This window comes from Sparus aurata, chromosome 22 (assembly GCF_900880675.1).
Source record: "Sparus aurata chromosome 22, fSpaAur1.1, whole genome shotgun sequence".
NCBI classification, from domain to species: domain Eukaryota; kingdom Metazoa; phylum Chordata; class Actinopteri; order Spariformes; family Sparidae; genus Sparus; species Sparus aurata.
The window spans coordinates 9207218-9219229 of NC_044208.1; the positions used below are offsets into that span (position 1 = coordinate 9207218).

The 12012-nt window shown below is 43.3% G+C and overlaps 1 protein-coding gene across 1 annotated transcript in view; it reads left to right on the top strand.

The window, feature by feature from the left end:
• Window positions 1-617: 617 nt before the first annotated feature.
• The window catches only part of clvs2 (clavesin 2), a 46327-nt gene continuing 34932 nt past the window's right edge, over window positions 618-12012 (top strand). Inside the window, exons 1-2 of the mRNA XM_030404515.1 lie at window positions 618-2165; window positions 4413-4587. Coding sequence (XP_030260375.1) covers window positions 1777-2165; window positions 4413-4587 — 564 coding nt within the window. The 5' untranslated portion in view covers window positions 618-1776. The remainder of the gene's footprint in view (window positions 2166-4412; window positions 4588-12012) is intronic.

Consider the following 12012-nt stretch of genomic DNA (forward strand, 5'->3'; position numbering starts at 1 on the left):
TTATTCAGTTATGAAAAAAAAGTTGTGAGTCTGAGTTTGTATTATTTGTATATTATTGTATATTTTATCAATTCTATTTTCTGATAGGGATAGTTAATCAGTTATGAATTGATATTTTTGTATGACAAAGCTAAAAGTTTATCAATCTTATATTTAGACGGGTTTAGGAAAATGAATTTGAGTATAAACTGAGGAAACAAACCGCTTAGGTCATACTCAGAAAATGGATTTCTGTTTTTTTTATTTCCTACTGGCCTTCAGTATAGCTCCATCATGCTTGTATCTCAACAAAATAATAAATTAGTCCACTAATAAGTTTGAATTTTGAGGGGTAAAGGTTTGGTCACACCTGCTCTGTGGTAATCTGAAGCAGGTCAGAGGAAACAGTCCACAAAAATGATGAAATATAACAATTGAGAAGGTAAAACCTGCATGCATGTGGTCCTCTCAGGAAGAATAAGAGCAGAGCTGCGACTCTGCCCTCAGGCTTCACATCCAACAGTCCACCCCCACCTTTCAGCTTTCTACCTCCATCCTGCAGACCTCCTCCCTTCACCATCCTCTCTCCTTCCCTCCACTTTCATTTTTTTTTTTTTTTTGGCCTCTCCACATCATCTCCATCTTCCCTGCATCTGTTGCCTTTTCATCTCACACTCCACCCCCTCCATCCAGCCACCACCACCAACACCACCACCACCACCTCCCCCCAGCCGGTGGCGTCCGCACACCGACCGGAGCGCAGACTCCCTTGTTGTCAGTCACTTTCGCAGCGCACAGACGGCGGCAGCAGAGGCAGCAGGAGGAGCGGAGACGGTAATCCCCCCACAGAGCCACACAACCCACCCCACCCCACCCCACCCAACCGAGAAACCGGTGGCAGGAGGAGGGGGAGCACAGCCTCGCGGGACACCTGTGCTGCTGGATCCCCTCTTTTCAGTCTTTGTGAAGCCTGATTTTTTTTCTTTTTTAAAAGATCTGAATTCACACCCAACCAAAAAAAAATAAAAAATCGTGGAGGATGATGCTGATGATGATGATGATGATGATGATGCTGATGAGACAGGGGATGTAGAGGCGGGAGCAGGCGGCCAAATCTGCCTGGATTGACGGTGACGGAGCGGAGCGGCACCACCAGCAGCATCAGCATCAGTCGGTCGGCGGACGGAGATGCGTTGTGAAGGCGGAGGGATGCTGATGAGGATGATGATGATGATGATATAGCAGGTGCTGCAGGGTCGTGCCGCATTGCCTGGCCGCCGCGAGCGACGCCGGGGTAGACGGTGATGCTGTCGTCGTCATCGTGCCTCCGACAGAGAGAGAGAACGCGAGGAGAGGCTCTGACATGGTGGGAAGCGGCCGTCTGTCGGCTCTGAGCTCGGGCCGCCCGGATCAGCAGGTTGGATGTGCCGAAGCCTGAAGAGCCCCGCCGGAGGGACCTGAGTCATGACACACGCTGTGGGAGGAGAAGAAAAGAAGAAGAAAAAAAATCACAATAAAGTTGAATCCTCTCAGGCGGAATTAAAATGTTCGCGTGCGTAAAAGTGAGCGGCCCGTATGTTGATGTCAGGAGCGTCGTAGCGGCAGCGCCCGTGCCAGTTCAGGGTGGATTACGTCTACAGAGCAGCAGGCCTCCATCTCATGTCAGCTGGTGAGGCAGAGAGAGAGGCGTTCACGGACACACTTCACCCTGTTGCTGCGGGTAACGTTTGACTTCGCGTTGTTCCGCTGGACGCCGCCGCGCTGTGGTCCCCCGCGGAGGGACAGCTGTTGCAAAAGATGACTCACTTACAGGCTGGCCTCTCTCCAGAGACCCTGGAGAAGGCCAAGGTGGAGCTGAAAGAGAACCCGGAGACTTTGCACCAGGACATCCAGGAGGTCCGGGACATGATCATCACCCGGCCGGACATCGGGTTCCTCAGGACAGACGACGCGTTCATCCTCAGATTCCTCCGGGCGAGGAAGTTCAACCACTTCGAGGCGTTTCGCCTGCTGGCACAGTACTTTGAGTACCGGCAGCAGAACCTGGACATGTTCAAGAACCTGAAGGCGACGGACCCGGGGATCAAGCAGGCCCTGAAGGACGGGTTCCCCGGCGTCCTCTCCAACCTGGACAGATACGGCAGGAAAATCCTGGTCCTGTTCGCAGCCAACTGGGACCAGAGCAGGTAATGAAGAGGTGGAGGGCTGTGGGTGGTGGTGATGGAGCTGTGGTGGAGTCTGTTGTGAGGTTATCTGATCAGACAAACAAAGAGCAACAGGACACAAAGACCAGAGGACAGTCAGTGGGTTAAAAACCACTAAAATTGAATGGAGTCTGGTGCGTGTGGAGCTGTCCACTCAGCACCTTTAAATAACTGAAAGCCACAAGAAACCCACTCATGTGTATTCTTTAATCAAATGACGGGGAAATACACTACATGGCCAAAAGTTTGTGGACACCCAAACATAAGGCAGTGTTGTATAAAGTAGCCAAAAGTCACACTACAAGTTGATATATTGTGTTAGGATATTAATTGTGAAAAGTGAAAGTCACCCATACAGTTAGTACACACTTATTTACATGCATGTATACTGACTATCGATTTAGCTGATAATCAGAGTCGATATTCAGCTTTTGACTGTGTTTCTTTTGTCTATTTGCCGATGAGATGATTTAATTTAAATGTGCTTCTTTGGCTCTGACGCAGCATGCAATCTGCAGAGTAACTAGTAATCACATTAATGTAGTGGAGGAAAGAGTGCACTTGTAGTAGAGTAGTGGAAGTATAAAGCAGCAGAAGTTGGAAATACTCAAGTACAAGGACCTCAAAATTGTACTTTTAATTTTAGTCACCCTTACAAATGGCACCCTAGGGAAAGTCTGAAAGTATCTGATATTAAATGTACTGAAGTATTAAAAGTAAAAGTAAAAGTAAATTACACTCGTAGAGTTTGTACATGATTGTGAATATTGTATCGGGGTCCGATAACTGGCCCACTGTCAGATCTGATATTCACTTCAGCGTTTTTCTGTTTATCAGTGTTTTTTAAAAACGTATATCATTGTTGATCAAATAAGTTAATCTTCAACCTGAAACGTAACTACTACTAAAGTAATCAAATAAATGTAGTGGAGTAAAAAGTAGGATATTTGCATCCAACATATAGAGTGGAGGTAAATATAAAAAAGAAGCTCCTGAGGACAGAAGAGAAATCATCTTTTGGTTAATTCTGTTAAGTTTTACCACGTGTTTTATTAATCATACTGTACCTTCTTATAAAACACTGAAGTAGTCTGTTGATTAAAGCTGAAGGACATGTTAGTCTGAAGAACATTTTAGTTTTCAGTGACAGCATGTCCACACACCTCTGTTAATATAGTGCACTTAAAGGTATAAACATAAAAATAAACTTTCGCATTTTAACATTTTATTTAAATGACAGTAGATTCATGTTAGTCTTCAGATGTTTAAACCAGTGTTTAACAACATTTCATCCCTTAAAATGAATGATATGTTGACAGGGCTGCAACCAATTGGATTTTTTAATTGCCGATCATTTTCTTGATTAAATCGATTTGTTGTTTGTTTTATGAAATGTCAGAAAATGGTGAAAACTGTCGATCAGTGTTTCCCAAAAGTCCAAGATGATAGATTCAAATTTGGTGGTTTGCCCACAACCACAAGATATTCAGTTTACTGTCGCAGAGGAGGAAATAAACCAGAAATCAAAATAGTGGCAAATAATTTAGTAGCTTGCAGCTAATCTATTAATGATCGCAGCTCATGTCAGTGACTTGCAGTGTCATCAAAAGAATGAATTTCCATTTAAAGCTTTTTATGTGAACATTGTTCGGAGTTCAAACTATCCAGAATCACAAAACTCCACGGAGAAAAATCTGAAAATATGCTTTAAATTTCATCTTCTTTGCCATCCTGTTACTTATCTCCAGGTTTAGGATTAATTGCAGGGTTAAACTACGCACCGTTACTCATCGTGTTTAGAGTAAATACGTATATTCTTCAAAGTTACCTGGTGATTGAAGTTGTCAGATAACTGCCTGTGAGTGAGTGCAAGGTTCCTTATTTTCTTCTAATCTTCGCCATCTTTCTAACTTTTAGTTCCGAGTTCACATGTTTTTGATTTATTAAAGACTCTCCTTTTGACTCCCTTTGGTTTTCACTTGAGATAGAAAACGAACCATTGGGTCACTGGTTCTTTAGTGTAATGCTGGTTCTCCGAGTTACCAAGTCGTTGTGTGACAGAGGGAGCAGAGAGTAAGTTCTGTAAGTTTGAATTCCAACCAACCATAAGACCCCGTGCATTCAGTGACTATTGTCTCTATTGTTACGTATCAGCCGACAGACGATACACCGACATGAAATAGTAAAAATTAACATTTTTTTACTGATTTTTCTCTCCCCTTTTCCCAGGTACACATTTGTGGACATACTGAGGGCGATCCTGCTGTCGCTGGAGTCGATGATAGAAGACCCGGAGCTGCAAGTCAACGGCTTCATCCTCATCATCGACTGGAGTAACTTCACCTTCAAGCAGGCGTCCAAGCTGACTCCCAGCATGCTGCGGCTGGCCATCGAGGGGCTACAGGTAAGACGCTCGGCGGTCGGAAGGCTTCTTTTTTTTTTATCATGATGATGGCTGATTACTGGTTCCGTGTCGGACTGTGATCCAGGAATGTGGATGTGCAGTGCATCACGTGATGTTGTAATTACACGGTTTGGCCACGATGAAAACTGGCTTTAAAGCCTGGCGCTCTTCCTGGAGGGCTTGAAAGTGCCACTTAGCTCCACGGCTAACTGAACTACTTTCTTATGGCAGCTAGTTGCAGCGCCAACAAAGAGTGTAGTGAGCAGCAGTCAGCGGGTATGCTGTCCCTTATAGTTTCAGAGCTACCTTTGAATTCTGGCCATTTCTAACAAATTACATCTTTAACTGATATTGAAAATCAATGTCGGTTGCAGCTCTGGATCATGGATTTTCCTGAGCATGTACAAATCTGCAGTCTTGACTCAACAAAGTTATTTTGGCAGAGGGAAAAAGCAAAAATCTCGGGCTTCACTTGACTCTGGAGGATTATTTTTTGACCTTCTGACAGTGGCAGAGCAGACCTCCAGCTCCAGCTCCCGTCAGCCACTCTGCAGTCAAAACGTTCCACTTAAGGACGAGTCAAGCGGCGTGTAAAAGCCGTGAGCTTGTTTAGAGAGCAGTGGAAGGAATAATGACATTTCCTTTTTCATTACACACTGCTGGGTGCTTTTTTTTTCCCAAGGCTCGCTTGGAAGGTATGCGATGCAAAAAAATTTGATATTCAGTTCGGTTTCCTTTGGTGGTCTCGTTTTTTGGGGGTTGGGAAACAGAGAAATGAGATAAATGTGACAGCACTCATTAGATTTGTATCTGTGTGTTGAGGGATTTATTTTTTTTTTTTTGTGGCATGAACACGCATTAATGCTCTCCATCTTCAGGACACCTTTAACGTCATAATTGAAATGAGATACGGGAGGAAAAAGCTCACAGGCAGCGTGTACAGTTGTCCTCTGGTAGCCAGCCAAACCCGAGAGGAAACGTCTTGCCCGTGTGTGTTCTCTCTTTCTGTGTATGTGTGTGTGTGTGTGTGTCAGGGGCTGTTATTGCTTTTCTCAACATCCTTGTGAATCATCTGCCAATTTGTGCCGGGCTCCATTAGCCAAAGTGAAATCTAAGGGGAAGCGTTTCCAGAGGGAAGTGTTGAGTAAAACGCAGCGTGGTCGAAAAGATTATCCGATGTGCCCGTGATGGATGCCAAACTGTCAGAGTTGCTCTCCCTCGAATTTTTTTACTCTTGTTTTCACATCCTAAAGTTGAGTTCTAATGCTGGAAAACTAAGAAGAGGAAGAGTGTAAAAGAAAGCGATCATGCTTCAGCAAAAAGTTAATCACAAAAATGCTAATTCTAAACTGGGCCCACATCAAGCCTGATTACGACTGTGAAGATAAGTCTCACATAAAATCTTATTACTTATTTGGTACCAAATGAAACATGTCGAAGTGCCAGAAACTGCCAAGATCCAAAGATACATCTAGTCCAGGACTACAGCTGCCACTGACGGTGCCAGGGTCTTTATTTCAGGGAATTTCGGAAGATTTACCTGTTGTAATATGTACATGTGGTGACAGATCATGGGTCTTTAAAGTGACTACAAGCAGGTTTGATGTTATGTTGATTTTGGAGACCCCTGTGGACAAAAGTGGTAGTGTTTCCCACGTCAAAATCACAAAACACAACGTAAAGAAAATGAAATAAAAAATGATATTAAGACAAAACTCCATGCAGGCTGATTTCCCAATGAATGAGGAATGATTGATTATATCAAGAGATATATCAATGATTCAATATGAAATTTCATGTACAGGAGCTTCTTTCTGATTCATTGTCCTCTAAAGCTCATATGTAAGTGGAGCTCTCTTCTAAAAAAAATACATTGTGTGTATTTTTTGCTAATTTCCTCTAAATACATTGGTCGGGGTAGTTTTAAAAACATTTCAAATTGTATATTTGTTACATGGTTGGCTGGCTTTGTTGGTTTTGTTCTTCCTTATATACGCAGACACGCACAATAAAACAACAGATGGAAGTCGACCCATCAAAACATGGCTCCACAGCGCTGCCAGTGGTCAAAAAACTCTGCAAGGCACCTTTAACATCCATCCATCAATCTATTCACGACAGCTAATTATCCTCTTTGTTTAACAGTAATGTAAAAGCCTCAAAGTCATCCATTAGTGGCGCTTGTTTTATCACTCTGTGATAAATTGACTGGCAGCTAAAGACACATAAGTCAGCCGAGAAATGGGCAATTTTCACGCGTCGTTCAGTTGTTTGGTTTTCAAGACTGTTCCAAACTGTTCCAGAGCGGCAAAATAGTTCATTAACTGAAAGAAAAAAGAAATGTAAATCATCCTCTCCTTAAGCCCCAGCAATATTTCAATAAATATGATATTATGACATCAGCGGGGTGCTTTCACACTTCCTTCCACCTCCTCCACTTTCTGCAAATGTTAGCTTTCTGCTGTGTCAGCACAGAGCCGAGGTGGTAACGTCGGCGAGGGGAAAAATCCTTCTCCTTTTTTCAGGCCAAGGGAACAACCAGTGCATCACTGCGACAAGTCCATATATAACACATCTTCTGACGGCTCTCCAGACACAGATTAGAGCCTGAATAATTGATGGCGGCTATTAGCTGAGCCCTGAGTCATTCCCAACTGTGCGAGCGCTCACACAAACGGCTGCTCATCATTTTGAGCAGGGAGGGGAAAGAAAGACGTGTAACAGGGTGATCTGATCTGATTTAATGTCATTTGATTTGATAAATGAAAAGTGCAAAACACGCGGACAAAATCATCAAGAACGTGGCAGTGAATTAAAGCTTCATGTTCTACTTGATGCAGAGATGATGAGACAGATGCGTATGGAGTGATGGTCTTTATTTTCCTTATCGTCAACGGACTCCAAACAAATGCACTATTTCCTCTTGTTTGAGTGATGTTAGTTCCAAATTAACGGAGCGTGAGATAAATGTTGCTCCGGGTTCCGCAGGTGTAAGGGGGGTGGCCTCAGACAACAAAAGAAATGCTTTTGGAGGTAAACTGACATAGCTTTTTATGATTATTCACCATTTTTCACCATTAAAACACAATATTGCATCAAAGATAGTTCTATTTGGCTGCTCCTCATCCACTGTGCTGCTTGAAAACACAAGTAAGAGGACATTAAATATGGAACCTAATCACCTGAATGCATTTTAGCTAAGTGCATTTCTGCAAAACTACAGATACATTTTAAACTTAACATTTCTTTATGTTGCGACTTGATGTTTCTTTAGGTTCAGTTTTCAAATTCTCTCGTGTCACAACGCTGTGCTTATGCTACGGTCAGGTTTAGCACAAAAACCACTTGGCTAGGGTGAGGAAGTCATGGTTTAGCTTAAAGTACCTGTTTCGGTTGCCACAGAAACGAATGGAAATGGTCCGACTACGCGACTACGCGACTACGCGACGGCTTTCTGTGACAAAGAGTCAGTTTTGGTCTTCACAAATAAGGCTGGAGATGGTCAGACTTCCCAAGGACAAAAGCCGGCTTTGATCAACACAAAAAAAACTGGAAAGGTCCCCAGGTCTCTCTAAAAAACACCAGGTTTTGTCACTGTAAAATGGCTGGTGATGGTCGGACTTCCTGTTAAAAATTGTTGGCTTTGGTCTCCACAAAAACGACTGGAAATGCCCACTGGCATCACCCAGTTTTGTCTGCACAAAAAAAGCTAGAGATCTTTCCACTTGCAGTTAAATATAACCGGGATTGGTCTCCACAGAAACATTTGAAAATGTCGACAGGTCTCCATTAAAAACACCCTGTTATGTCTCCACAAGAACAGCTGGAGAACCTTCAGCTTCCTGATTAAAAATAACACAGGTTTGTCTCCACTAAAAAGACGTCAACCTGTTGTTCCTGTTAGATAAACAAATATAACACATGAAACATTTATGATTTAGCTTCTGTACAATATGTGAGAATAGTTGAGCTGAGTCACTCCCACGCGCCGACGCGCACAGAGATCTAAATATTTCAAAGCAGTCGCAGTGAGTCACTTCAGTCCGAGCAGGTTTCAGTCGGGAATCTGAAAAGCGGTAAGTGTTTAAATGCAGCTGAGTCAGATTCATCTTCAGGGCAGCTGGATGGAGTTTTCTTCTGCATGAAGGTTTGATGTAGTTTGATGGCTGATTTACACGGAACACATCACTCAGTTAGCTTCCGCGTGCATCAGCAGCTTTCACATCTTCTGCTCTGCTCTCCTTGTTTTTCTTTGTTTCCACGGATTTTTTCAGGCCGCTCGGAGCAGAATTATCTGATTTCCATGTGAACTGACAGCGGTTTGGCGAGCCACACTGCAAAAAAAATCCCCCTAAACTAGAGAAACTTGTTCATATCAGTCTCAAATCTCATCACACTTTGTTAATATTGGCCAAGAAAATGAAGTTCAGCTAAGTTCTTTATCCAAATATCAGATTATTTGAGTTATTTTTGTCTCGCGTGGTTGTCTTGCAACATTTAATCCACTTTCCACTCCGTTTCTCATCAGCTGACAAGGATTCACTATGTCAGGGTAACGAATTAAGTTGAATAATCTGCCTCAAATTGAGTTTGACGGAATAATTGAACCTCCATAAGAGAAATCAGACTTCAACATCCTAAATTAAGATGACACGGCATTCTTGAATTGTTCCTTTTTGCGATGTAAGGCGTCAAAATCCTTTTTTTGGTTTCTCTATTCATCTTCCAGTTTTGCCCGCTCTGACTCATCTGCTCGCCTTTCTCTCGTCTCGTCCTCCATGTTAATTCTGCTCAGAATGCCTCAATTGTGATCTGCTCTTTGTCATGGCAACCCTGACAATCTTAGTTTTGAGCAAATACAAATAGCATGTAGGCCACATGCCTTGGGATCCAAATTTGTAGCACAGTGTGCGGCGCAGACCACAAGACTGTTAGTGCGGATCCCTGCTGGCACCCACAGAGGGTTCAATGGTTATTACAACCCCTGAAAACAGTTCCTTGTGTGTTTGTTTGTTTGTTTTTGGATTATTTTTGGAGCGTTTTTTTGCCTTTAAGTATGTATTCAGAAGGGCAGAATGTGGGGAACCACATGCAACGAAGGTCCCAGCCGGATTTGAAGCAGGGATGTTGTGGCTTACGTGTGAAGCATCTTAACGCCGCACTTCTCCAACCTTCGGGAGAAAAAAACTGCAGACTGACAACTCTGTTCCGGAGGCTCGGCGGTAACGATGCTAACGTTGGTCGATTTTTTTTTCCTGAATATTTCTACCCATACAGGAGAGTACATCATCATGACGCGATGAAAATATGTCCATTCAAACCATTATCATGCAAAACTGTCCAATAGAGTCGTCGGTCCGCCGTGTCTCTGTCAACAACACAGTCCCTCCTGTGGTCAAGTCACCAATAACAATGCTATGCCCAGTTACATTTTCAAAATAAAAGCACCAACACTGCTTGGTTAAGCTTCGAGAAAGACCATGGATTCACTTAAAAAAACGGCCATCCTCAAATCGGTTACTGATGGCTGTTGGCCTCATACAGGACTTGGACCTTGTTCAGCTGGGTGAGTGAATTAACCGCCCAACTGTCCCCACATAGAATAAACCCTGTAAAATGTTGGTGCAGATCTGAATAAAGGGACTGATCCAAGATGTTGTTCTCGTGTTTTTTTTTTTTAGACATCTTCATTCATGTCTCAGGGAGTAATGAATGGATCATGATGACAGTAATCTGGCGGATTTAGGTGACTGGGGTCTATTAGCGAGCACAGAAGGTACCGTGTTGGGCCTTGGCAGACTATGCTCTCTACTGAGCACCATCCCAGGTTTTAATATGGGTTCAGTGCTCAAGGAAAGCTCTTGGAAACTGAAAGTGTTATCAGCTTTTTAACTGAATAATTGAGATTTTGGTTTGATTATGGAGCTAGAAGGAAAGCAGAGGGAGTCCCGCCCAAATGCTAAAAACAAAAAGATCCGATGATCCTTTGAGAACCATGAAGAACACTACGTCATCACTGTTAAAACAAGCTCACACATTTAGGAAGTCAATTAAATCACCACAATAAATGTTGGCGATGTTGCAAACCACGGATACACTGACACACCTCTTTGCATTTCCGTCGGTTCAATTTCAAATTTTATCTTGTGACAATGCTGTGCTTGTGCTCTGGTGAAATTTAGGCACAAAAGCCACTTGGTTCTGGATAATGTTAAGGCTTAAAATCACCTGTTTTGGTTACCACAAACCCAGCTGGAGATGTCCCGACTCACCGTCAGGTATCGGTGGCTTGCAGAAGCGTTAAGTGCCTACGTTTCATCCTGGCGACTGGGCTGGGGAAAGTCTGACCGCAGAACGGCTGAGCGAAACCCCACTCAGCTGATTAATCAGGCGTTGTGACCTCAAACTGCTCATCAAACAACAGCCTGGTTCTAAAATTAGACAAAGGGTGGGATCTGTAGAGTCTGTCTGGCTGTAGGAATCATCCCCTGGGTATCCTGAATATAGTTTCATGTACAGATGTCGAGTGGTCGTCGAGGCTGAGCTTCCTGCTCTCTTTACTGGTTTATAGTGGTATATGTTTACTCCTCTACTAGGAAGGAAAGCAAAGTCTGTTTTGTGTAGTTTTTTTGTTGTGATTTATCTGCAAACAGTGAGACAGGGAGGGAATCTAATGGGACAGAACTGGGAGCCCGACAGAGCTCTGTGTCCTGAGGTCGACCCTCGCTGTAGTCGTGCTCTTCATGTGCTGCCTGGCGGTTTGTGCCAGAGACTGTACTGCCTGCGCTCCGTCTGCTCACTCCTCTCAGATACAGTCAGCAGAGTACAGTACATGCTCCACTTTCCCACTTAGGTTTCATTATGCTTTCATAAAAGAGATTATATTAAGGAGTTGAGACAGTGTGCAGGATACAGACCCATCCAGTCATAATCCTTCCAGGATTACAATGTTACAGAGGGATTAAAGTTTCAAGTCTGCAAAAAAACCTTCTTTTGACTTGTCCTTTCTCCAAACAAGTTTAGAAAATGTTTTCAAAAGGGGGAGTAATGCATATTAAACCGCTCTGTAAAAATGACATCAGCCATTTTTATAGGAGTCCAATGTAAAATATTGTAGCAATTCACATGTTTTATGTCCACGTATGAGCAGATTGTAACACGATGTGAAAAACGAGACCTCCCCCGTCTCTCTTGTTTGCTTTTACAAACCTGTGGATGATTTGTTGAAGTTGTTTTAATGCTGCTGGACTGTGGATTTCTTTGTGATGGACTCCAAAGGATGCAGGTTCTTGAGCGCCTTGTCTAAGAGCCGCTAACAGAGAGCAACAGTAGCTAACGTTAGTTTGGAAATGGAGTCCGACCGACGCCCAGCACAGCACAGAAGATCCACAGATCCATTTTACAAAGTGACTTTACTTTTTTTAA